Genomic DNA, 27,824 nt, shown 5'->3' with positions numbered 1-27,824 from the left:
CAACTTGTGGTTTAATGTGGATGATTTGAATGTACAGTGGAAATCATATAAAATAACAGAATTCAACTAAACTTTATAGAATATAACATGTTTTATTACAGTGCCAGAAATACAAAATATACATTATGTGAAAAACAAATGCAGGTTATGTCAATGACATTAAAAGTAAGCAAGGTATTTAGAAAAATGAACAGAAATGAACACTCAATCTCTATAACATTCCTCTCATTTTGTAAAAAAAGTAATTACTGAAGTAATGAACTTTGTTTTATTGAGATGCACCTGCACTGCAATTTCAAAAAGCATTAAAATGTTATGCATACGAAGCACCGCCAGGTGGCGCTTTCACACAACACTCATTTAACTCACTCAAAGCTGAACAAGAAGAGCGGAGCTCCTGTTATAAACCCTACCTAGGGCGCTACTCATCAGCTGATTGAAGAGCTTAATAATGCAGTGTGGTGGTTCAGGTTACAGCTACAGCTGTAAACATATATGTCAAACCAGTAGTTAAAAGACTGCCGCGAAGGTGGAAGACGAGGAGGCGTGTTCACGTCACCATGTGATCGGAAATTACCCCTGCAGAGAAAGACAAAGTGCCGAAACAAGGGAAGCGGAGAGTTTGAGCGGGGTTCTTCAGGATTTAAGGAGCTGCTTTTATTCAGCAACACTTCCACGGACTCGCTGCTTCGCTTCGTTTTCTTTTCACCACAGTCAAACCTAGCAAGCCACCTTAGTAAGCTAAGGTAAGTTATGTTTTTCGACTGAACGAGCCAAAAATAAAGACGCTTGTTTTCCACGCAGCAACTTTTTAATGTAAAACTTAACGCGTTTGTGGAAAAATTAGGATAAATATTTTTATTAGCTAGCGCCAACTGAGAGTTAGTTTGCTGTGTTTTGCTGTGTAAGTTGTGAATGTTATTTTCAGCAGCTACGTGTTTGGCTGCTGTTCATGTAGTAGTACGCTGGTTATTCCTGCTGTGCACTGCAGGCTGCATTAATCCACACGGAGAGGGCTCAACCACAGTAATGCTATGATATAATATGTTGTTTTTGACTGACTGTAGCTGGAGGGTAACTTCACTTTTATTAAGGGAGAACAAAAGGCTAAAATAACTCGCATTGTCTGGCCTTTTAAATGAGAACAACACATTTAAATACTGTTGCTATATGTTGGTAAAGTGTCTTTTGTTGTCAGTAGTTGTATTATTTTAGGGAGTTCCTGCCAGTTCTGACTATTTAAAGCATGCAGCGCCTATTACCATCAGATACGTCTCTGTCCTTACCACTGTTTACCTCTTTAAGTCATGACAGAGGATATTGCTTTCATACACAACACCAGTGTCAGAGCAGGAAATGAGTACCTGTTGCTGCTGTGTCATCTTAAATTTTACCTACTGAACTCAGGCTCAGAGGTGGGGGAGGGCCGGCGTTTACAAAAGCATGACTTGGCTTCTGGATTTAACTGTGGTCTTCATGCAAATGACACAAACTTCAGTGCTCACGTTGTGCGAAGGTTACTATTGTAAGCCCATATGCATATAGAGGCTAATGCATGGAAAAGAAATACAGTTATAATCTTTTTGCTCTCAACATATATTAAGTATAAGGTGCCATGTTTTGCAGAATAGTACCAGGCCGCAGTGGACTGGAACTAAAGTTGCATTTTAGCCAGGTTGTGTAAAACTCACACACAGATAAATGTCAGTGATGCTTTGTTGTTCTGAAGTTGGAAGCTGTGCAGAGCGTCCAGGTGCAGTGGCTCAAAATGAAGCAAAGAAGAAGCTCTAATAGCCAATTTATGGTAAAACGAAATTAGTGGATATAAATTTTATTAGAAATTTTTCTGATATTTCTACAATTGACTTAAATTGCGCATTAATTAATTAATTGTAGGCTGATTTATGTCTATATTACATGTGAAAACTTTACTGCAATGAAACTGATCTGCTATGTTTTGAACAGATTTACGGTTCCATGCTAACCATGTTTCTTACTGTAACATCTTTGCAACAATATCAGTATTTGCTTGATTTGTGTTTTAAATCAGTGTCAGTATGTGTTCTGTAATTCTTAAAGGTTTCCAGAGTAAACCTTTACTGATATGACACTGATGACCTGAAGCATTTATTTTAACATCTGTATGAAACTTTTAGAGGTGTGCAATATGGACTTTTTACCGCAATATTTGTGGTACCATAGTGATAATGATAAAAAATTATGATAATTGAGTTTCTAGGGAACTGCCTGGCTGTGCCACAAACACAAATACCGCTCTTGAAAAACATTCTCATTAGAAATAGGATTCTTCAGGACGCTACTTAAGCTGCACAAAGTAACTGTGCTTAATCATATTTTTTGAAATTACTGATATTTATTTTGTCACGGAACACTGCAGAAAATAGTAAAAATAACATTTTCAGTACTACTGTCAAAATACTTACAGTGATGATAAATGATCAACGATATGATAAATGCCCTCCCCTAACCACTTTGATGCTTATTAGCTCCCATTTCTGCTCCCAATGCTCGAGGCATGCACATCTGAATCCCACCAGTGTTATTCTAATCATAGTGACACATTTAGGTGCTTAAAACGGCACTGATATATTTGCACTGCTTAAAGTAGATCATCCCCTGGATCCTCGTCGCTCTCGGAAGATGCGACGCTGTCGGTTTTCGTGCTCTGTCGTGTTGCTCCTCACTCTGCAGGCTTTCTTCTCGCTGTGCCTTGATCTTTGACCTTGGCTGACATTAGAGAAGGAAGGGAAAACCGCATGTGATTCTTGTCGTCCCTGTTCTCACAGATGTCTGTGGTTCCTGCGAGAAAATATGTCAAGCCGGTCACTGAACTGTGCAATACTATCACATGGTCTGTCTGTTTTTTTATTTGCTGAACTTTCGTTAATTAACCAGAGTAACTACATTTGCAGGGCCTCATCCTTGTTCAGTCCGTCGAAACTGAGATCTGGCATTATGACAACGTGAGAGAAACTTTGATCTCTGGGCGTTTTTTTTAGAGGATTTAATAACCAAGTGCAAATCTTAATAGATTGGAATGTCACCAAAGATAAAATTCATTGAAAGACTTTAATTCCAGAGTCCCACAGTCAGGAAAATAGTGTGACATGATCTTCGCTCAACAACTGAAGACATGAAAGCTAGGTTAAACATTCTGTTCAGTCTCTCACTGTCCTTAAAAAACACCTACTACGCTTAATCACAGCTGTCTTTACTAACTGTGGGTTGTGTTATTGTGATGGAGTCGGTCATCTGATGCAACCAGTGACCTCACCACTTAGCCAACCAGTGACCAGCAGGCTAATGACGTGTCTTCAGCAAAAATTGCCACATTTGGAACCCCAACAATGCAGATGACACAAAAGCAGCTATCAAAACAACATCAGCTTTCACTAGATCTCAACAGAACCTCAACGCCGTGCCGCGCTGACGCTGTAATTCAGTCGAAAGGAGCCACCACCAAGTGTTATGTGCATGGTACTTGTTCTGGTCTAATATTCAAAGGTTCAGAGAAACTTGACTTCTGAATTCTCATTAGCTGTAAGCGATTGTCATCAAAATGAACTAAAATGGATTGCCGTGTGAATGATGAATCTCATGAGGTTGACTTTTTGATCGTAGTTACTGATGTGAACTTGCTCTCAATGATAATCTGACTTCCTGACATGCCTATGAATGGTAAACCGTGCTGAAAACGCCCCTGTGCAGGTTTGATCTTATGTGTAGGTCACACAAACTGCTAACCTAAATTCAGTTTCTATAACAGCCCTGCCTTTCAATCTTGGCAACAACTTGTGAGCTTTTCATAAAGCATCGTGTGGCATACTTTTCAGCTAATAGCATTAGTCGTTGGCCTCAGCCGACTTCAGGACTATGGGGCACATTTTGCTGTTTTCTTGTTCCCTTTTTAAAGCTCACTTTATCCCCTGCAGTTGCCTCCTTCTAAAAATGGTTAGGAGATTTTGTTTCAATGTTACCAGATTAATTTAGACACGCAACGCATTCACCTGGCTTTTAATAACAGGTCAGCTCACCCTGTAGGAGAAACGTGTCAAGCGTGCATTGGTAAACGTTGCACAACAACAGCTCTTCTGTTCTTCCTTCTGCCAGCTCTGTATTTATGTGTCCCTTCCACTTTAGATTTTGCTTTAAGCTTTTTGACAGTCAACGATGTGTATATCCTTCAGAACATAAGATGTTATAAGCATCCTCCATCTGCACGAAGCCCACCAACTGCGGCGTCAGCTCCTACGTAGCTAAGCCTCTTAGACGGTTTTGTTGTTTTCCTTTAATTGAAGCCTCTGTCGGGAGTCCGTGGCACTCTTGGCTCCACTCGCATGACCCCGCTGATCTCTCTGCTGAACTTCTTGTAAATATCGAGTTGTGCCAAAAACCCTCGCATCCTCTTTTTAATCCCTCATGTTCGCCAGTTACCTTTTCCCTTCTCTTTTCGCACATATCGGCTGATCTAATAATTTCCACCTGTTCCCAGCTTAACGACGCTCCTCTGTTTGTTTAGCCTGAAGCTTCTCTCTCATTGCGTCCTAAACTGGTTTTGCAGGTTCGTTCTGGGGTCAGACTGCTGAAATGACAAAGCTGTGACAGTGGACATCCAAGAGTCTTCCTGCTGGCCCAAATCGAGTGACATGGCTGCTGCAAAGAAGAGTGAGTTTCTGTTATCTTATTTACTCAAATAGAATCCAACAGCGTTTCCTGGTTGACTAAACTTTTTTTTTTATCTTTTACATGACTTGGGATTTAATTACTAAAGCCAGAATAAGTGAAACATTTTCAGATTTTTCTTCAAAGATAGAAGTTTTAATATTTTTTAGTAGAATTATATTTAAAACTGTGTGACGTCGGTTAAAAAAGAAAACAGCAAGTTGGATATTTTCCCACAAGCTTTTCACAGTAGTCCCATTTGTATGCAAACTTTAACTTCCAGGTTGATGCCTTGTTGCTTCAATGTTTTCACAACATCTCTCATCAGGAAGCCATCACTTGCACCAGTCCCTCCTCCTTCAAAGTCAGTTTCACGACTTTGACTCTGAGTACATTCGTAAACTGTAATCTTGATTTCTATGTTGCTTTTGAAGTAATGGCCTCTTCCTCTCTGAGTGGCATATTAGCTCTTGATGATGCAGCACTCAGGACTCAGGACCTACAGCAGCTCCCCACCCCGCCGCCCACCTGTTCATGCGCCGCCCTGGGCAGCTGCCCAAATTGCCTTTATCAAAAACCTCCACTGATGGTCAACCATTGCCTTTCTGATAACTCTGCCTATTTATTTTTCATGATGTCACTCAAGGAAGCATTGTGCTCTGAGTGTCTGCCTTAAAATATATCCACAAGTGCAACTTCATTTTGTTCAAATGTTGCAAATTAACCCATCAGAAACTTACAAAAACCCTGACTGCTGAAACGCTTAGGAAATATTTGACTAAAAAAAAAAACTGAAACAAATTCTTCTAATTATTCTGGCACATGTTTAGTTATCCTAAAACAACCTAAAACTGGAAATATAGTCAGATTTATTATGGCTTCTATATGCATAAACCTGGTTGAAAATGTGTGTTTAATGTGTTTTTAAGATGTTCTTAGAAAGAAAAATCAGTCATGTTGCAACAACAACAAAACTGCATACCTGAGTTGCATACCAAAACGTGCAACTGCAAGCTCAGTTTTCTTTCTAGTAAAAGCCAAACAGTGTGTAGGTGAATGTACTACAAGAAATCATTTGCGCTTCACTGCTGAAAGCATAATTTTATCATTTACAACTCAGCTTTTTACTCAGACGGGTTGAAACGGCTGTCTTTGATCTTTTTTAGAGTCGCTCTGTTCAGTATTTTCTCCCACATAAGACCTTTCGCTGATAAAGTCAGGCCCTCAACGATGGTGGTAATCAGGTTTATAAGCTCTTAATTACAACATCCTGCAACCGAGAACACCAGATTAAGCTTTTCATCAGACTGGTGGGGCTGGTGAGAAGGAAAATCAATTGAGACAGTTCACGGCCGATTTTTGTCAGTGGAAGCAGGTGTATTATCACCCAATCATAGTAATGAGAGACAAAAAAGATCAATGACTGACCAGGTTCATATTACAGCCTGATTAAGCCTTCAAGTTGCAGCAGCTTCACACAAACCGCAATGACAAACACCAAGTAGTGTGAGAGGATTCTGACTGCAGAAGGTGAAGTTCTCAAGTCTCTAACAGGATTTCTTCTTGATTTTTTTCCCCACCCTATTTCTTAAAGAGGTTGTAACGGCCACGTAAAAAGACTGGTGTCAAAATGAGTGAAGATGAAATGGAAACTCTGACGAACTAGTTTGAAAATCGTCACAAAGAGCACCTCAAAGGATTAGAAGGCCATTTTTTTAGTCCATGTAAGTCACTGAAGTTCATAACCAAAACAACATGCTCACTTGAGAAAACACAAAGACTCCCCTCATTTTGATTTGAATTATTTAACAGTTTAGTTATTGACGTTACAGACGAGACAAAAGCAGATTTAATGCATATCTTCTTGGCCTGAGCCTGCGTGGAGGGAGCCAGAAAAGTGAAAGATTCAGCTGAGTAGAAACAGACACGCTACATGTCAGGCAGATTAGAGAGGCACCAAGAGCAGATATAGAACAGATTAGACTGATATGAGCCAGCTGACTATAGCTTTATGTTCATCTGTGTTACTATCCGTGTGGTTATTGATTTGCTGCACAGATAGCACATTTCACCGTTCTACATATCTTGTAAACTTATCGGGTTATATGATCTGACTGAGTATCTGAATCCTCACCTGACTGACTCTCTGGATGCCTGATCTGACTGTTGGATCCCTTTTTCTAGGAACTGCAAATGCAAATAAACCAGTATATCTGTTATTATTTTGCATAGCTAAATGCAAAAGTTGTGCTGTTTTTGGACTCAGTGTAAGTGGGAAAATTTGTCCGTGCAACCTGAATCTTGTCCAACTTCATCGCCACAATAGAATATATTCTGCCTAAAATATCAGAGAATATCTTCCTTTTGATTAAAACTCGAAGGTAGAAAGAGGATTTTTTCCCCAAGTAAAAACACATAAATAACAAATCAAACATTGGTAATTTCATTTAACTTTCACCTTCAATTAAATAAATAGTTTATAGCAGACCTGGCGTAGGATTTGGCACAAATGTTACACATTTATGTTTTTATTTTTATGTATTTTGCAGCTTTTCTGATCCATTGTGAATCAGAAATCACATCCCAGAGCTAAGAATATCTACTCAGTATTACAGTTAACTTACTTTACTGATTACTTTAAATTAAATATGCTTTATTAAGTAAGAATGTTATTAAGTTAAGTTCAGTTATTTTTGTACTTAAGTTGGTCTCAAGTGCAACTCATTATAGTCTTAAAAATGCCTTTAAAAAAGCCTAAACTTAACTTACTGGAACTTGTAAAACCCCTGGTTACATGTGATGCTGTTATATCATAAAGTTCTTGAGTGTGTCTGTTATGGCAGAAGAACATTTTGAAATAGGAGTCACTCCTTTGTGAGAGGGAATCTGTTTTTGTGCTTGCATTTGGGTCTCGACTGCTTCTAAAAACACCCAAACCGCTTAAAAAAAAGAAGAAAAAAACATTTTTTGGCAATAAGTTAATTTTTTTGGTGACTGGAAAATGAGCCACTTTAATTTCCTGATTGTTAAGTCACATTTGACCGGCACTGTGCCGTTACCTAGCAACCCAAGGCCACGGTCAGCCCTGTTACCTAGAAACCTGATTTTGCTCAGCTGGATTTACCGCTGTACATGTTGTACAATGGCTGCTGGAAAAGACAAGTGTTTTGTTGTTGACTTACCATCCAGAAACCATTGGCTGCTTTCTTGTTGGTTATGCAGGAGGCTCCACTTCTGCTTTTCAAACATATACAGTTGTATAATTGTGCATTTGTTTGCAGCCATTTTCATATGCGAGTGTAAACGTTGATTTGGGGGGCGTGGCCAGCAGCATCTCTGTATGGATTTAAAGTGATAAGAGCCCTTAAAAAAGGTCAAAATAGTAATAACTGAGCAGACTGGCACCTCATTATTGAAGAATGATTTTTCAAGGAAGCATAAAAGGCCACCTTTAATAAAACAGGAAATACAGTTCGTCAGCAAAGGCATAGCTGTTGCCAAAGTAACTTATGCAGCTGTCATAAAATAAAATGAAACTTGTGATAAAGAAAATAAATGTCTCTTTAATACCAGAAAACAGATCAGTGACTTTATGCTGCTTCTTGGTTTTGTTTGTGTGGATATTAAATATGGGATAATATTTCATTAAATGTCCTTAAACTGAAAGAAATCCTCTTTGTACACGCTCTCACCTTTGGTCATAATGGGCTTATTTCAGCCTGACTGCCTTCCCCTACAAAAGCCTGAAGTATAGCGATTATTGTTTGTCAAACGTGTAATTATGTTGTCATGGAGCTCTGTTGTGAGTCTTTCTGGTTTGCTTTATTCAAACAGCCCTTCATCAGGAGGATTGGCTTTACATGAAAGAAGAATAATGGGATGATATATTAGACTTATTTTATGTAAAGAACACAGTTACAGTGTGATATTTTAAAGTTATAGTCTTCAATTTTCTTCTCTTAAGAAGGTAATTATAATTTGTATGTGTGCCAAAACTCTGTTATTATTTGATCTGTCTTATTTAGGCTCATATGTCCAGAGTTTTGAGTATTGTGCATATTGTGCTGCTTCTGTGTTTAGTGTTTCTCCCTGTTTCCAGGTTTTTTTTCTTTCTTTTTTTTTTACGGTTTCACACACCACCAAGAATTTCTTAAAGGAAATGGATTTTCCAGGAAATAGTTTGGGTGGTTCAGGAAAAAGATGCTTTGTCCTGTAAACAAAACCAGACGAGATTGAGACGGGGTCAACATGTTAGGTGTCCCTTTCTTCTGGACTCAAATTCAACAATCTAAACAATGTTCAAACTTTGATCACAGTCTGTTGCTTAAGCGCTGCACCAATATCTATCAGGTGTTCGTTATGCATGGATTTGATTTTGTTTCAAAAGTGGATCGACCGAGGATGGCTAGAGTCTTTATTAAAATCTTAATATGTTTTGGATTTAAATGACAGCGCAGCAGCGTCAGATAAGAAAACTCATTTTGAGCCTGACCTCCCTTGACTTTTGTCATCCTTTACTCTGGATTTGGTAGAGCCCGAGGAGATTGCCCTGTCTCCGGTCTCTGGAGTCATAAATTACGTTTGAAGTTGGTTTGCATTTGGATTTTCTTGCTGCAGGACCTCCAGTAAGGCCATGTTGTCGATATCATAATAATGTTAGTTTTACATTTGGAATAAAAAGCGTCGGACATTATAAAGCACTTCTTGATGTAACACGAGCTCCTGCACATATGGAACATGACGTAACTCCAAACTCATCATAGTGACCCAGTTTGCAGAGAGCAAGGATTTCTAATCTTTAATACGAGACGGAATAAAAGTTTAATAGAGCAGGAACCGCATGGGAGAGGAACTTATGTACTTTATGTAACATCTGTCTCAGTCACCATGTGTATATTTATGTTATTTTTGTGTTTATATTGTACTGTAGGAATGATTATTTTAATTCAAAGACACCAAACTCCAGTTGTTGAGCGCTGTCCTGCAATTTATAGATGTGTCTCTTTTCCAACACACCTTCATCCAATGAACGCCTCGTTAGCAGGCGTCTGACTGAATGTTGTGAATAGAAACAAAAAGTAGCAGTCCGAGAAATTACTCAAGTAAGAGTAATAAAGTATTTGGTAAAAAAAGACCACTGAAGTACTGAGTAACTGACCAAAACATCAATTATTTGATATTTTAAAATGAGATCATCAGATGGACCAAAATATAAAGTTATGTGGAAATTTTGGTGTTTTAAAGATCAAAATGAAAATTAGTTAATATAAGTAACATGATTACAAAATAACAAAATGAGTCAAAAGAAAGAATGGTTGAAATCAGTTCCTTTCAGTACAAGTCTAACAAAAACTGCAGGCGAAGTTTTGGTTAAGACAAGCTTGTTCTTCAGTCAGTGGAGTTACTCACAGCAGGTTGAGTAAATTCCAGAAATTTTACTCAAGAAAGAGTAGAAGTACTTCACAACAAAATTAACCAAGCAAAAAGTACAACATAGTAAAAATGCTCCTAAAAGTACGTTTTTCCAAAGTAAATACAAGTTTCTACTCATCTCTGCACCTGTTGTTGGCTGTTTCAGCTGACGGATTCAGTTCTGGTCTCGTTTCTTTTTAAGAACTACAGTGCTTGACAGAAGAAAAGCATTGAAAATACCCAATGAATGTTTTATGTTAGCAGAGCTCACTTCACATTGTGTGTGAGACAGCAGTGCATAGTTTCTTTTTAAATTACTTCTTGCTTCCTCTGACTTTATTTTATTTACTTATTCACTTTATTTTATATGCATAGTGCTCAGAAAAAGATCGGATATTTGCGTTTTTCATCAATGTCGGGATCGACGTTCGGTTCCGAAGTGAACTCGCTAGAAAAAAAACAAATTTACTATACGTAAAGCGAAATATTTAAAAATGTGTTTGTATGTACAGTGCAGCTAACATGGCTAGCACTGTGGCTCCTCGTTCCAGCATCACAATCTTCATTTCAAAGCTGACAAACTCACAGATTCTCTGGCAATGTCGGTTCCTACAAAACAAATCTCTAATTATTTGCAGAATAAACCAACAAGAACTAAAATAGTGGGGACAAAATGGGATCTTGCAGCAAAAGACAAAGACAAGCAGACACTGTGGGACATATTTAGCATAAAAATCAAACAGCAACAACCCTGATTTCTGTGGGGAAATACTCTTCAAATTCATATCAAGAACTTATTCAAGTGTCTCTTCAATGGCAACATGATATTAATAGGCTACTTCATAAACAATACAGAAGTTGATGTATTGCTCTTTTGTACTGTTTGTGTTGCTACTGTAAATGTTTTCCACTGTCAGTTTGTGGAGAGAGTCCTCCTGTTGATGTAGCCTTTTAAGCCAAATGGTAATTTCTCTGAAGGGTTTTAGTTTAATTTTGAGTGCAGGGCAGGAGAACAGATCGGCATTATGGAGTAACAGTGAACTCCTTAAACAAACGAGTTCAGTTCTGTGACTGAAATTAGGGTTTTTTTCATGCGGGTTTGTGGTTATAGGCGATGAGTCTGGTGGATGTCAGGTGCCCTAATGACGGCACTGATGGATGTTAATTTAAACATTGAACAGTTCCATGAATAAACATTGCGGGCTCTTCATTACATTCATGAAGGGAGACAGGTGGCGGCTGCTCAGCGTCTCTTTTCTTTGAACATGCGGCGCCTTCTGCAGCAGATAACCCTCCTTTGCTTTCCTTTTTCAGGGTGTGCAAAGGTGGGAGGCGTCCGCTTCCCTGAGGAGCTTCCCTCAGTCGGAGCCACGTCCCACGTTCACTTTGACGAAAAGCTGCATGACTCTGTTGTCATGGTGACCATGGAAGAAGACGGCAACTTCATGGTCAAGGTGGGGCAAAAAAATGTAATTATTACAATAATAAATGCTGGTTTCCGCTCTTATTATTAATGTTTCACACACACGGCATTATGAAAGACAAAGATAGGCAGACTAAAGATATAAAAGCTTGAATTGAATGAAACCCTGCTTTTACACGCACAAGTACTTAGTTGCAAGTGTTTATCGAATTAGAGTAAATGCAACATCCAGACAGTTTGTGGTGAAGATTACATGAAAAGAGAAAATCACCTGGACAACGTCAGCCATATTCAAGGTGTGTGAAATTGAAAGGAACTATTTTAAAACATGAAGATGTATTTAACCCGTTTAAACAAAGAAGTGGAAATAAAACAATCCTGAACTGGAAGCTCATCAAGCTGGCAATGCTAAGAATGTCCCACAGCTCAAAAAAGGCAAACTTAATTAAAATAAAATCTTCAATTATTGTCGTAAAGGATCTGCGACCTTCAGAGTCGCTGAGGATCAGCTGCTTTGGTGCTATGGAGCGCTCTTTAGATACAGCATCTAGCCAGTGTGTGGTCTGCTCCAAAACAGAGCAGCGCAGGAGAGTCAGACATGCCTGGTGGGGAAACGGCTGAAGAAGGACTTAGTCTTTGTTAAAGGTATTTCTAAAGGCTTTATGCCAAAATAATGAGAGAAAGCAACTTTCCTTTTACTTTACATACAGTAAGATAACCATTCAGCTAAACAACCTGTGAAAGCTTTGTAAGCTCTGATAGGTTAATTCAGATCCCCTGCTAAGGATATGTATGTAAGATTCTGCGTTACAGGCAAGTTAGGAAGAAAAACCCCCTCAACAAATCAGTTTCTCAATATTCTTGTATTTAATAAATAGATAAAGTATTGGTAATCCAGCTGACATAAACCTGAAAAAAACGTATTTCAGGCTCGTTTAATGACAGATGGGGACGAGGAGAAGTGACGTGTCATTCATCCAGTGCCCCGTCGTGTTTTTGAGTTAAAAATGTTTAAAGTTGACAGGAAATTTGAAAATATCACTTGATAATTATGTGTTGTTGAAGGATTGGAAAACACCAACCTGTACATCAACTATAAAGTCTTAAAAAATGCAAACATTTTAAAAAGACTTGAATAATAAGCAATGCTTAGCCTGGTGGCGGCACAAGTAAAGCCTGGTGGCCTGCCAGGCTTATGGGGGAAACCTTGTGTCACCTTTGTTGCCTCAGATTGATGCCAGTCAGATTTTCATTATGTTTGAGAAATTTTCCATGGTTGGCGAAATTGTGTGGTTTCCAGATGTTTACAAAGAGTAGATTAAAAATGTTGTACTTCGCTGGGATTAACTCAAGTTATTCTCTCATTCTGTACTTTGATGTCACAATAAGTGAAAGCACACAGTGGTGCCATGAAGACTGTCTGCAAAGGTAAATAAATGCTGTGATTGGTGTGGTTAAACCGTTTTCCAGAGCTGAGATACTTCACTGAAGCTCCTATTAAAACAGAGGAAGACTAAAACATTGGCTGGGCATTTTCAGTGACATGATGACTCTGAGCTTATTTTCTGGCTGTAGAAACCCCAAACAGGTTCTATGCTAAATATATATGTCCCTGAATGACATGCTTTCTAAATCTGGATGTGATATTTAGAGATAATGCTTTGACTCAATGTGCCAATTTCCCTTAGTTTCCGTGAAAATGGATTGGTCTTATCTGCGAAATCTCCAGGAAAAGATTAAACTCTTCTTACCACCATTAATCTCGTCTGTCGGCTATAAAGGCTTACAACAATGATATTAGACTTCTCTGATGTCACGCCCTAAACCCTCCTGGTGCTTGAGTGGGGAGCTAACCAAGTGATGGTGCCCAAAGGATCCAGAGCGGAGAGATCGGTACAACATTTTGTCCTAAAAGCGGTTACCATTTGTTTGTTTTTAAGCTATTGTTGAGGTTTTGTTCACTACTACTTTGATTAAAGTGTAAATCTATTTGATGCATTTAAATCCTTAACTTAGCTGTAAGACTTGTTTTACTGAAGAATGTCAAAGCAAAGTTATGGGTTATAATGGTCCAATTAAACACACACCTAAAAATGTATGTTTACAGACACTCTTTGTCTAATCTCACTGAGTTTGAGCTATTTTAGTAAAGTTTTCACTCTTAAAATGTCCAAAGTTGGTTGAGACTTTGCATCTGTAAAAATGGTTTTATAAAGTACCGACTCAGCTGTGCTAACACAAATACGTCTCACACTTTTGAGAGTTTTGTTATATGAAAACCTTGTATTATTCAACTTCACAATACTTTGTGCTGGTCTATAAAGTAAATGTATACTCTGTGGGTGTGGGTAATATTCTCAGGGAGTTCCTGCTTCTTCCACTACGCAATACCTTTCATGTTGGGTCAGAGTGCATCAAACTAATGACACTCTGAGGTTTATTCAATTACTTTTGAGTGCTGGGTTAGTTACCAAAACAATTTTAGATTATTCACAGTAAATTTTAACAAATCTCATCTAGTCTGAACTGTATTTAAAGTTGGCCAAGTAACATTACCTCGTTCTGCCTTTGTAAAGCCGAGGTCTTTCTACTTCACGTCAAATGCACCTTAACAAATGTTCTCCTGTTGTTTTCTATGAAACGACGCATAGCAGTGGCATCTGGTGGACCAATGATGCTCCAATGCAGCTATCCTTTTCAAACCTGTGCTGCTTTTCTTCTATTGTATTATAGCAACGTTTGCTGTGGGAAGTCCCTTCAAAATGGAGAAATTCATTTTTGAATTTGAAAAATATTGCCTACAATCCCATTATTTTAAGGGAAATGGCAAAAAAAAAAAAGGTATTGCTTTCTGGACTATTTCTCACTAAATTGGCTCCTCTAGTAAGAAATGTAGATTAAGGGATGGCATACAGAAATTATGCCATCCCTTATGCCACACCAAATTATCATTTTGTTGTGGCGCTATTATAATGATTAAAGTGTTGAGAGCAATTTGTCACTTGTTTTTTAGGTAACTCTATGGCTGTGAATGCATGGCACAACCACCACAGACCCACAAGCAAATACTTCTCTTGCAAAAACATTCCCCTTTGTTATTCAGTTCTTTAGGACACCAGTCATATAAAAAAGTAATTTGTGTCACTAAACTGCACACAGTAACTGCATCTAATCGTCTTTTCAAATGTATTAATAATTATAGATGCCTGCAATTAGCAAATGTCCTACAGTTTGTCTGCGGAGGGGGAAGAATGGGCTTGGGTGAAAAGGACTTAGAAATTGATCACGATATATTGGGGTCCTATTGTGATATTGATAATGGAAAAACTATTATGTTTCTTTTAGGGAACTGTATGACTGTGTTTTCATCACAGAACGTCCATAGCGCCTCAAACATCTGCACACAGTAGCTACATTTCATCATACTTTCAAATTGATGACGCTTTTGTGGAACAAACAGGGGAGAAATTAGTAAAAAATAACATTTCCAATAATGTCAGTTTTTCCTAGCATTAAGTGAAATTTATTGAGACAACAGATCAAGATTTCTTATCCTAAAAAATTTTCACAATAAATGATAAACTGTCCTATAAATGCCCATCACTACTGCAGAATGACAAGTTTATACTTTCTCGTTTTCTGCCATTTTCACATCAAGTTTAAATCACTGTCAGATATCATTTGTAGTAGTCTGAATGTAATAACACATTTAGATCAGTCTATCTAGCTCAGTGCTGGCCCAGTTTGTAAGGTTTACCTTGTGACGATACCGAACCTCGTCTTTTTTTCTTTGCCTCATTTGCTGCCTCAAGAAAACCAAACTGATGAAGAAGACTTCTTTCAAGTCACTCAAAGTTCCTCACAGTGCTGAGCCTTTGCAAGTGTTAGCACTGAGTCACAAGCAGACAGAGTTGTTTGCTTGAAAACTGTGTTTGTATGCGTGTGTGTGTGTGTATGGACTGTAAACTTGGCTGTGACCCTAACAGTTACAAACTGGCCTGTTTGTGTATCCGTGTTCCTTCTCAGAGCTCCTCAAACACGCTCGAGAGTGGGCACGCACGCCGTCAGGCCAGCGTCGTAGCTCGCAGCCGAGCTGGGAGGAGGGTTGCTATGGTGACAGCCAGTGGGGAGGGGGCTGGTTGCTGATCTCTGTACACAGACCAAAGATGTGGTGGGAGTATGTGGGACGGTAATGGCATGCATAAAACAGCTGTAAATGTCAGATACGATGAAGCATGAACAGAACTTCATGTTAGGGCTCTGAGTGGGGTCTGGAACAAACCGCAGATCATTGCTCTGAGCGTGGCCACTGTTTCTGATTACAGAGGGGGAGATGGTAATGAGAGATTGGCTGGAGAAGTGTTGCTTAGAAGCCATGCATTATTAAATCTCTAACACTTGTTCCACAAAGGAGTAATTTTGAGATGTTCCCTTTAAAGAATGTTAGATCTTCACAGACAACTCTTATGTTTCCATGCAGAGACCATCATGAAACAAGAGTGAAAGCACTGCGTTATGAGGTGGTATCAGCTACTAAGAGGTTCTCAGAGGGCCGCGTCTTACAGAACTGAGCTAAAATAAGAGAGCCAATCTAAGAAACAAAGGTGCACTGTGTCAGCCAATGAGGAAGCTGATGGTCGTATTGATTGATAACCAGACACTACATGTGCTTTTTCCTTTCGTCCAGTTTCTAGTCTCCAGTTTTTATGAAGCTCTGACTTGCATGTTTTGATCCTTTAGTGCCTGAATGTATTTACAAATAGATTTTAAAAAATGTACTTTATTTGAAAAAGATTTTTCAGATTGAAGATTAATTAATGAGGTAAATATTGTCAATTACCCAGGGTGCCTCTTACCAGCAAGCCTGCCTCCAGCTGTATTTATTGTATCAACAGACACAGAGACGCATGAAACTTGTTGCAAAGATGTGTTTCAAAATGTCCCTACCTTTATAAAGTTTGATGTAGTCATGATTGTTGGTGTTTTTATACAAATTTTTTTTTTTCCAAAAACTCACATCAGTTTTTTTTTAATCACAGGAAATTATGAGAGTTCGTTTTCTTCAGCTGACCACAGGTGGGGGAAGGGAAGCAGTACTTTATGTGCTAAGTGACCAGAAAAAGCTCTGGTCACTCAGGTTGTTTTTTTCTTGCGTCTCATTTAGAACAATTTAAATGTGTCTTTTCAAATCCATAACTTTTTAAAACAATGATACACCTTGTTCCTGGAAACAGATGGTGTCTAGTGCAGATGAAGTGAAATAAACACCGTCAGTTCATCTACAAATCTAAAAACCTGGAGTGATTAATTTATAATGTCAGATTCCTCTGAACACTTGAGCAGAAGCCTAATTATATGACCCAATTTCTGCATGCCAGTCCTTTAATGTGACTGCAGGGCTCATTTAGACTTGGTGCGTCTAGTTTCCTAATAACGAAATGTATTGCCAGGTTTTGTTTCAACACATAAATTTTTGACATTTTATATGTTTGTCAAGTGACCTAAAATGTACAACATAACCTCAATCAATAAAGTTGACTTTTCACTCAAATTTAAATCACAAGACTACTTATAAATATTGCTTGGAACTACAAACTCACTTAGGTTTTGTTGTACAAATAACCATACTGAACAAATTTGATAGTTTCTGCCAATTCTGCTGCCTTCAAGTTTTACAGTGCCTTACAAAGTAAAAACTTCTGACTATATTGTCATATTAAAACCTCAAGTTTATTGTATTTTATTGTTTTGTGTTGTAATCGCCCTGGTGACTGTAATTTATCACCAAAAATAAAATAAATTAAAAAAAAAGACCAGAGAGACAAACTGAACAGATCTGCTTCTGAATGGACCAGAACCTTGTGTACACTTAAAGGTTTCTGTAGTATCCACAAATATGTCTACACTGAAAAACCTTCATCAGAATAGAAGAATCTTAGTGGGAAGATTTGTGTATCAGCAGCAGAATATCTGATAATTGGAGAGACACACTCAATAATAAGAATAAAATAACTATATGTCTGAATAGGATATCAACACTTCCTCTGTTATGGTAACTGTTTTGCAATCCAGTGAAGCAATTTTTAAAACACATTTTTTTTCTAAACGAATGCAAAGGTTTTAGCCTAATAAATGTAACACAAACCTTTTCAGATTGTGATTGTCAATTAGAAAACACAAAAGAGTTTTTTGTCTTATGATCAAAAATGCTATTGAGTGTATTAGTACTAGTATTGAGTTAATAATGTTAGTATTGTGACCACCTCGGTCCCTGGCAATTGTGTACATTATTTTTTGGTAAAAGCTCAAACTAAATGAAATTGGTTGGCCTCTAACAGTTTTTCTTCCCGGGATGCCCCTTACTTCGCTCTATTCACCATCCTATCTGGACTTTACTCCATAAAGGCAAAAGTTCAGGAGGTCATGCAAAGCACTGTTCCTATGTTGTGCGCTTCTCTACTTTTCTTCTCAACAAACAAACTATTAAAATGGTCTTCCTACAGTTTCTTGGTGACTGGCAGTGTTGTTCTTCTGCTATTTTTCATTTCGTAATGGTCAGACCTGCTTTTGGCAGGAAGAGATTTAGAGTAGTTGTACTTTTTGAAGTTATTAAACAGCTGATGAGAAATTTGCTTTCTTAGAATGCTTCAGGATAATAGTTTATGAGATACGAGATCAAATTCCCCCAGACAGTTTACAGTCTCTGTCTGGCGAATTGTTGTTTTTCTGGGCAAGGCTGCTTGCGTGTTCCCTGCGCTGATGCTGTTTGGAGCCTCGGCTCGGCTCGTCGCTGAAACCAGGGGCTGTTTAGGGGCCCAAGCCGCCCCCTCCCACGTTAGCTGGAGGCCTTTACGTGTTATCTCCCTGTGCTTGCGCTTCCCCACTGGCGTCCTGTATCTTACACTCCTGCTTTCATCTTGTCTAGTGTGTGAGGATTTCCTCCCTCTTTGCTGGGATGATTCTTCGTGAATTTTTCTCTTTGCTGAATATTGGGATGTGACATCTTCTCTGCTCCTTGGGAAATTACCTTCTGCTGCTCTTTCTAAAACCTTTCCCACCATATGTTTTGTCTTCACATTGTTCACACAAGCAGAGTTCACAGTTATGAATCCTTTCATGCTTTATCACGTTAAAAATCCCTGCGACGTCTTGAAAATAGATCGTTCTAAATGTTAAACAGTCAAAACAGCAGTCCAGATGATTCAGATTCCTTGTTTTAACCTTAAGCTAACCCTACCGATTCAAAAAGATTAGATATATTACTGTTAACAGAAATCAATCCAGCTGCCAGTCCAGCCTTTCATAGATCAGAATCCATCAAAACAGTCAACACAAAGTGCAAAAATTCTTTGTCAGCTGCTTTTCATATGACTTATTGCTCTTTACTCATCAAATCTTTCTTTAATGGAGCCTTAACTGATTGAGATTTTACATGATGATGCCAAACCTAAGCTGCTTGATCTTCTTTATCTGATTGTCTGATGTGCTTTTGTCAATGCCTGCTTGAAGTTTACACACATAAAGCTCCAGCATGACCGTAGTTAATATTTGGCTTTTAGTAATTTATTTGGTCCTCCCATCCAAAACTAATTTAAAAGTCTATTTGGGATCTCTGTCCTGTTCCAACACTGAGCTATGTTAAAGTTTCAACCCTGTGGTCCAGACTGTTTATTCTCAGAAGAGAACAAATTGGTCAGGAAGGATCAGAGTGCTGACCAAGATAGAGGAGCTGCTCTAAAATAGACATCTTCAAGTACGACTGAAATGTTCAGCTGCCAACAAGTAAAAACTAAATGCAGCCTAGAAAAGATTTATGGTCACTTTAGACATAAATTGAGCTGCATGACATGATGACTGTTTTTAGGAGCAAAGGTGAGACTTTTAAACCTACAAAGTGTATCTACTGCTAAGTATGGTGGTGGAAGCATCATGCTGTGGGGCTGTTTCACTATCAGTGTTCCTGGTTTATTTTAATTTATTTAACCAGGTGAGTTATTAAGAACTAATTCTTATTTGCAGTAACAACCTGACTGGCTCATTGCACAAATTGTATGGAATAAGAAAGTAGAACTTCTCCTGAATTACCACTGGCACTAAAACGGCCACACAGGATGATGTTGCCACCACCATGCTTCTTATACTCATAGGTCTTCATTTTGCTTTTCCATCTACTCTCTCAAGAGTAGCATTTTATTTTATGCCAAGAGCTAAATATTATCGCTTCTTCAACATTTTAAAAACATGTCTCCACCGTCCAGGTTGGCTTTCTGAAGACGCAGCATCGCTATGAGATAGTGTTCACCCTGCCGGAGGTCCCAGCGGTGGGTAAAGGTGTGTGTCCGGCTCCTTTACCCAACCCACACCTCAAAATCACCGACATCTCAGCAGCACCAGAGGGTGAGTTCGAACAACTCTGGGTTTAGAACTAAGCTAAGTTTAACTACAACATTTCTATGAAAACAAGTCAAATCAGTGTCAACGTGATTATTAAAAATAACTTCAATTCTTATCAAGGATTTCTGAAGTTCTGCAGCGAATAAGGAGTAGCCTGTGGTGAGAAAGCCCTGCATGAGGCCAGCATTGGATCATGTTACCATTTAACAGGCTCTGAGCAGTGAACTGTGTGCTGTGGCTTTATTTAAACTGAGCTACACACACTCAGCTGCGCGTGTCGAGCCATATGCCGACACTCGGCTACTATTTAACATGCTGCAGACAATAGTGACAAGGTTAATTATTGCAGGTGATCGGCGGGGATGGTGCCTTCTGGAAGTTACAGCAGGTCACTAAAACACTTTTCTTTAAATGAACATGACCCATTGAAAATGTACATAGAAAAGTATTTGCATAAGATCTAAAAAAAATATAGATTCAGATGGCATGCATAGGTTAAGTCACACTTGGAGTTTGGCTGCTAAGATAATCTGCATTGAAATGCTGGTTGAGCAAACATTTACCAAAGCGTTTAGCTAAATAGTTAAATCCTATTTGTCAATTTTCCTGCGATAGAGGTTACAGTTTTTCTAAGTGCTATAGAACCAAAAAGCCACTCGTCCCTGGGTGGGCTCGAACCACCAACCTTTCGGTTAACAGCCGAACGCGCTAACCGATTGCGCCACAGAGACTTGCTGCAGCAGGGCAGCAAGTCTCTGTGATGAGCCTCACACCAGGGTGGACAAGGCTGTAGTTCATATACATTACAAGAAAATGAGTTTAAGGGCTCTGTTTAGCTGTAATGCTTTATAATTTATCTTTTTACTACCTGATGGGGTCTTAATTGCTGCAGAAGTGTTTGGGTTTTAGTTTGTGTTAAAGTAATGTCGACTTGAAGGCCCCAGGACTCATTTTATCAACCAGGGATAGTTAAATGATGAGCCTATTTCTTCCTCTCACATTATTCACGCCACAATTGAGCCTAAAATTACACTGGGTGACAAAAAATATATATTTTTAAGTTGTTTTATGTTTTTTTTCCAACTGATTTCGGACTATTTTGCACTGCTGAATCCAAAAATGACATCCATTTTTCTCAAGCAGGCCAGGTTTTTATTTTAACTTTATTAATTTTATTTTATTTTGATTAGAGAAATCCAATCATTTTTGTGAGATTGTCAGTTCATTTCCATTAATCTTTCCCATCCCAAAAAAAGTTTTAGGAGGAAAAAAAAATTTTTTTCTATCAGTGTATTAGTTAAATGTTACAAACTTGTATTTCTGTAAATTGAACAATAAACACTGATAAGACTAAGTACATGTAAATTGAACATTACATCTTCATTGTCCAAAGTTCAGGTCATGAACTATCGTTTCTTCGACCGCCTCGTCTTTTCAGCAGCAGGGATATCTCTCTTCAGAGTCCAACAGTAACTCAGAATAGGACTCAGAAAATGAAAACAATAGTAATCAGTTGATAAAAATTCCTCAACGTCTGAAACTAAAGAGCAGTTCTGACCTTTACTTTCACCTCACTGTCACACCCTTTATATCGCCGTCTAAAACTGTGTATCCCCCTCGGCTGACTTTTAGCAGGTGCGCCACCATGTTTATTAAATTTATGACTGGTTAGTCATACATTTAAGGCAGCTGTCACGCCATGTTTTGTTGAAAAGCTTCTGAACTGCTTTAAAACCAGACGGCGAAGCTCAGCGGTGAGAGGAAACCGGATCACTCCGCTTCGTCTCTCCCTAACTGTGTGTGTTTGTGTTTTTCTAAGGAGGCCTGAAGATAACGTGTGAGTACTTGGCCCTGCAGGAGGGCGTTCTCTGCGAGGAGGTGCTGCTGCTGAGCGAGACCAGCGACGACGTCTGCATCAGGGTCAAAGTTCACGCCAGAGTCATGGGTGAGGTTATTTTCAACAGAATGAAGAAAAAAAAAAACCAACCGCCTCATTTTTTCTTCATTAAACAGCCCATACTGATCAATCAGTTGGCTGCTGACCTTTCTGAATTGAGTAATAAAGGAAATTTGAATTTTGCATAAGTCATGACACACGCTCAGGACTTAACTTGCAAAAAGGAAGCATGAATCACTTTGGGATTGCTTGTTGGAACAGTCATCTGTGTTTTCTAGGAACTTCATTAAACTTTCATTGGTTTTATATATTTATCACAAAAAGATCTTAAGATGTTTTTGAAAATCATTTTAATCTTTTGTTTTTCTTTAGCATTTTGGATTCACTTACTGTAGCTTTTTTTTTAACACAAGAACAAACAGATACAGTGCTTTCCAAAAGTATTCATACCCCTTGAACTCTTCCTCGTTTTCTTTAACAACCATAAACCTCAATGTATGGTTTACATACATTGAGGTAAACCATACATTTATGGTTTACCTCATAAATGCAGATCAATGTATTGATCTGCATTTTGTATGACTGACCAAGAAGTTCAGCATAATTTTGAGGTTGAATGAAATGATAGTTTTCAGAAGTTTTGAATCTTTTTTTCATATAGAATAGAGCTTTATCAATCGCCTGAAACTTTGACCAGCTTTACCGTTTCTCCTGAACATTTGCACCCACACAGCATGATGCTAACACGACCATGTATCTTAGTGGGGATGTGGTATTTTCCGGATGATGTGCTAGCTTTCCTCTGCACAAAGGGACTTTTATGTTTGTTCTCATGTGAGCAAATAACTTTTTCCACATGTTGGAATTGCCCTTTTGAAGTAAACAGTCTCAGGTGCCTTCCTGTTAAAAATGGCTTTCTCCTTATTGCCCTTTCATAAAGACCATATTTTTTTAGTGCAAAACAAATAGGTGATGGTGATTATTTTTCATTGTCAGACGATGGATTAAGTTCAGCCAGATGATATAATAAGCTTATGATATTTTCTTGTAACCTTAAACTTCTCCCTGTCTGCTGTTGTCTGCATGATGCTGTTTGATCACTGATATTCTCTAACAAACCTCCAGAGCTTTTGCAGAACATCTGGATGTATATGTACTCTATGTACTTATGAGGAGCGTTTGGAAGCAGCTTGTTTTGCTGGGCTTTACTTAAGGTACCAAAGACCAATGAATAGACATTCATACATGCTGTTGTATCATAATGAAATACCCTAAAAGTTAGTGGTTTGCTTGGAGTTGCTGTGATTTTGCTGGTGCACCGATGCCCCCTGCTGGTGGTTCTGCAAACTGTGATTTTTGTTCACATTCGATGCAAACCAGTGCCTGGGTAGAACCTTAAAAATTTAGATTTATATGTAATATAAAATTATATAATTTATATAGTATTACAAAGAGATAGTAATGGACAATAAATGTATATCTTAAGTACAATGTATTTTTTTCTTATTCTGACTGATTGTGAAGTTTGCACCCGTAGCTGGCTTTTACGTCTCTGTATTTCCAGTACATCCACAGCTTGGAGCAAACCGGTGTCGTCTCGGTTTAACTCCATCTCAAAGCTTGGATAAATCCAGTAAATACATGGTACATATTTAAGGGTTTGTGTTGTGCTGTTTTCCTGCATGTTTATTTTTAATCTCATAGCACGGCCTGAACATCTGTCCAGAGGTCTGCTTGTAATTTAAGCCTGGACAAAAACCAGGTCAGTGGATTAGGCTGTGCCTCCACCTCTGTTGTTGTTCTTGGCTGCACTGACGCTTTACATAAGAACCCAGATAATGAAAATACAACAGTGTGCTTCAAGCTGATCCTTTAATCATTATCATATCCACCTAATATTTTCTAATTATTGCATTTGGTACTTCATATGCTATTCAAACAACTAGGCATTTTAAGAAAGCACGTTTGTAGTTGTTACTCTTGGTAAAACAGATTTCAGCTCGCCTGCAGGGGATCTAAGGAGCTTCCCTGACAGACTGCTGTTAACAATAGGTAACAATAGGTTGTTAACTATAATAAAAATCTTGTAGTTAGAGTGTAAAAATGGATTAAGATTGTTTTCTTATCATTTTAAAGCCTGCCGTGATTGTTAAGAGTAATGAAAGCAAAAGCAGTTGCATTGGCCGGGAATCGAACCCGGGCCTCCCGCGTGGCAGGCGAGAATTCTACCACTGAACCACCAATGCTTCCCTGTGAGAGGGTAAATCCCGCCCACTGAAGTACAGAGCCCACGTGTCAGCTTGGAGGCAGGATTTTCTACACGTATATCTGTAAAGCTCACAGAAAGAGAGGATTATTCTGTTTCTAGCTTTTGAGTGAGAGCTCTTGGATGAATTTGCAACTGCAAATTTCTTGTTTGAAGGACCCACATGGGCGGACCATGATATCTAAACCATAGAGGCGCAGTAGTAGACGAGGGGGGATGGGATGTTTCAAAGGGGGGAGGGAATGTTTAAATGTGGAGTGTGGGGGGTTTTACTTCCTGTCTGTCAGCTCTCTGACAGAGACTGAATGGATTGAACCCGTTTAGTGTGAGCCTTGCACCCCAGATCCTTAGTAGTTTTAATCAAACTGCCTCCAGCTAAAATACGTTAACCCTCACAGATAGTGTAGGTTGAATATTAAAACTAACTCTAATGTAAAATCTTCCACTCTTCTGAGGTTTAAAAATAAAAGTAAAAAAGTGGAAGAGTGAGGGAATGGCGGAAGAAAGCTGAATTCGGAAAAAGCAGAAGAAAGCCGAAGTCGGGAACGGCGCGAGAAAGCCAAAGTGTTCTATACTCCATTTTCATTTGATAGATTGACCAGAGCTCTGAGATGTTCAAACCTCAGAATACTTTTTTGTAAAGCATCTTTAACCTTTACCTATTTGCTATGTTCCTCATTGTTTTTGTTCATTAAAGGTCTCTAACAATCCTCTGAGGCCTTCACAGAACTGGATTTTTACTGAGATTAAGTTGCACACAAGTGGATTCTGTTGACTAATAAAACGACTTAAATAAGGCACTTGATGGCACTTAATTTTATTTAGGGGTGTCAAAGTTAAGAGGACTGACTGCTAGCCAACCAACCACACCTTTTAGATTCTTGATTCTTCTTTGTGTTGAACTGTCTCTTAAAATCCCAATAAAATATTTAGAAGTTTGTAGTTGACAAAAGATGAAAAGGTTCAGCTCCGTCGTGCAAACCATTCCATGAATCAAACCTATGGCTTGTTGCTGACATAAATGTATGGATATCCCAGTGGCCTTCTGACATTATTATTAATTTGTGTCAATAGATCGTCATCACGGTACGCCCATGCTGCTGGAGGGGGTTCGCTGCATTGGCACGGAGCTGGAGTACGACTCGGAGCAGAGCGACTGGCAGGGATTCGACTGAACCTCAAGTCTCCAACGCCCAGTTGTACCTGCAGAAACACAAACACACTCATCTGCCATGTCAGAGGTTTACGCCCCCCTTAAGGCTCAGAAACATCACCTTCCCCTATAAGAAACAAAATAAAAGCTTCCATTCTGATTTAGACACGCAGATTAGTGCGTAGCAGCATCTTAGCCTGCAGTGATCACCATCCTGGCCTCGGTGTTTAAGGTCAGACCTTAATACGGGAATCATTCCTCTGCTTTAACTGTGTCAGCAGCAGAACATTTTCCCACCTGTTTTTGTTGTAAACTGTGTTTTCCTTACTGAACCTGTAGAGGGCAGCATTACCCTTCGAATCAGCCTCCAATCCTCATCTGTCCTTCTTGTTCTCTAGTTCTTGCCACTCTTGGGTTTTTACTGTTAGGCGCACATAAGGGCTCATCCGTCAGCTATAAAAAAAACTTGATTCTGAATGAAGGAACAACTCTGACCTATTCAGGAAAGTATGAACACTGAGCTTCTAATGTCTGTTTAATCATAAAAAGGGCACGGGATACCACTGTATGTAACACGGCTCCGGTCTGAGGACTTGTTTTCTACAGTTTAAAGGTTCCTGTATCTGCAGGTTTTGTTTTTTTTTTTCTTTTTTTTTTATGTGAAATGCATTTTTACATTCTGTAACTGACATTTCTGTTGTGGTCTCTTGGCTTTAACCTGCCCTCATCATTACTACTTCAGAGTATTTTTGTTGCTTTTCCATAGCGGCTGCTTAGGAGACCCTTAAAAATGGGTCAGGGTATTTTAGTGAGGTCAGACGAGGAATGCATGCACAGCAGCTGTATTAAAGGAAAGAAAAAAATGACACCTCATTACGAGCTCTCCAGGTACAAGGCACAGAGCCGCAGCCATGTTTCACTGTTTTCTGAGGTGGATTTCCTACTTTAGTCATTATAAAGAGGTGGTGATAGTAAGAACTGAGATGGGTTTTTTTCCCCTCGTACTACTAAATCATTCTTATCTGTATTCATTCATATTTGAGTTCCCAAGTTTTACTAAAATAAACCATTTAAATGAGTTACAATCAAAACAGAAATGCACTGGAGAAGTAATAATTTTACTGTATTAAATTGAATTAAAACTTCAATTTGATTCAGTCAACAGACTGAATTGAGTTATAGTTATAATGCCAAATGTTCTGTGAAGATGGAAGAAATTTCTGGTTTTTTTTTTTTTTTTTTATGAAATATTTTTGTTTTGATTGGTGTTTTTTCCTGTTGCTGCGCTTGTTGGAGCCATCAATCCCTTAACAAATTCTTCCACAATGTGAATAATCTTATTTTCTATTGTCAAACCTGTTCCAGACTATTAAAGGGCACGTGTCGTTTTTACAGTTTTCCGTCTCTAGTGTGGTCAGGCTTGTTGTTCATGGTGCATAGATTTATTTCCAGGTTATGAAATTGATAAATATTCTTTTTTAAAAAACAGGAAGAAAGCGAGTACAAGGATGTGAAGTCAGACCAATCAGTCCAATCAGTAATTCGCTACAGTAGTGAATGTCTCCTGGCGACATAAACCCTTATTTTGAAATATTTTAATTCTGGCAGCAGTCGGGTAAATGTTGCCATTTCTGCTCCAGTTCTGACCAGCATTATTGTTTCCAATTTAAACTAAAAGTTGTATTCTTGAGGCCGTTTTTTGAGTCAAGAATGCATGACTATCCACTTAAAAAAAAAAAAGGCAAAATGTGATTTTTGTCTTGCGTTTTTCTGGCTGTAAAATCTGATATGCCCTTTAACAAAGACTGGAATATCTCCAAAGCCTTTAGACACACTCAAGTAACAAAAAGTGCCTTTCAATTCTCTGTCCAGTCTCCCTTTGTTTTATTACTTCTTGTTAGCTCTCCTCTTTAACTCTCGGACAGGGACGCGGTACATTCCTGATACGCCAATGAATAAAGCATGTTTTGGACTTAAAAAATAAAGGAACAATCTGAATATTTTTGCCTTCATCGTCCAGAGCGCTGCCTGTAAACCAACCACTCAAGCTTCCACCCATCTGTGTTTGATCCCTCACATCAGTGCTTGCAGATCAAGTGCCATGATCACCACACATCTCATGTAGATCCTTTAAACGTTTTCTACTCTTAACCTTTTGTTATTCCTGAATGTAATCAGCCTTTCAAATAAAACAAGCAATCCACAGTTTCCTCTCTTTGTTTTACCACAAACTTTAGACTCAATGGTTATTTTCTCAAGCACAATAGGTCAATGTTCTCTGTTAGTGTAAAAGCGAGAAGCTTGGTAGAGTAGTTTTTCATGAATGTAGTGCTTTAATGTGTGGAGATCTGCTTCCCCTGCGGGTGGTATATGTAAGTTTTAATGTCAAAAGCAGAATAAACAAGCGAGCCTGTTTGAGCTTCGTCTCCGTGTCAGTTCTTTGATTGGACGCAAGGTGGCAGTCGAGGCTTCTACATCCACCACATTGTCCCGCTCGTTGTCTCTTTTGGCTTAAAGTTTCGCCTTTTAGTTTTAGTTGGTTGCAAATGAAAAAAGACAGGTAAGAAAAGTGTTTGATTTTGGTTTACTTTGCGCA

General features: G+C 38.6%; 1 protein-coding gene, 1 long non-coding RNA gene and 2 other non-coding genes across 4 annotated transcripts; 1 reads left to right on the top strand and 3 right to left on the bottom strand.

Annotated features, from left to right (window-relative positions):
• The first annotated feature begins 469 nt into the window (after window positions 1-469).
• Window positions 470-27,646, top strand: adisspb (adipose secreted signaling protein b). Its single transcript, XM_088015459.1, has 6 exons — window positions 470-746; window positions 4,583-4,686; window positions 11,410-11,549; window positions 19,777-19,915; window positions 21,732-21,857; window positions 25,150-27,646. The coding sequence occupies exons 2-6, from the start codon at window positions 4,668-4,670 to the stop codon at window positions 25,248-25,250; spliced, it is 525 nt and encodes a 174-aa protein (XP_087871585.1). The 5' UTR covers window positions 470-746; window positions 4,583-4,667; the 3' UTR covers window positions 25,251-27,646.
• On the bottom strand, window positions 2,355-4,575 carry LOC148154039 (uncharacterized). The gene is made up of 2 exons (XR_015766069.1): window positions 4,456-4,575; window positions 2,355-2,820 (listed from the first exon to the last, which is right to left on the bottom strand). It is a non-coding gene; the product is annotated as an uncharacterized LOC148154039 (long non-coding RNA).
• Window positions 20,570-20,643, bottom strand: trnan-guu (transfer RNA asparagine (anticodon GUU)). Its single transcript has one exon. It is a non-coding gene; the product is annotated as a tRNA-Asn (tRNA).
• Window positions 23,985-24,055, bottom strand: trnag-gcc (transfer RNA glycine (anticodon GCC)). The gene has a single exon. It is a non-coding gene; the product is annotated as a tRNA-Gly (tRNA).
• Window positions 27,647-27,824: the final 178 nt, after the last annotated feature.

The sequence above is a fragment of the Poecilia mexicana genome, unplaced genomic scaffold (assembly GCF_051168715.1).
Source record: "Poecilia mexicana isolate PSO_F unplaced genomic scaffold, ASM5116871v1 scaffold_18, whole genome shotgun sequence".
NCBI classification, from domain to species: domain Eukaryota; kingdom Metazoa; phylum Chordata; class Actinopteri; order Cyprinodontiformes; family Poeciliidae; genus Poecilia; species Poecilia mexicana.
This window is presented reverse-complemented; position numbering and strand designations above follow the sequence as displayed.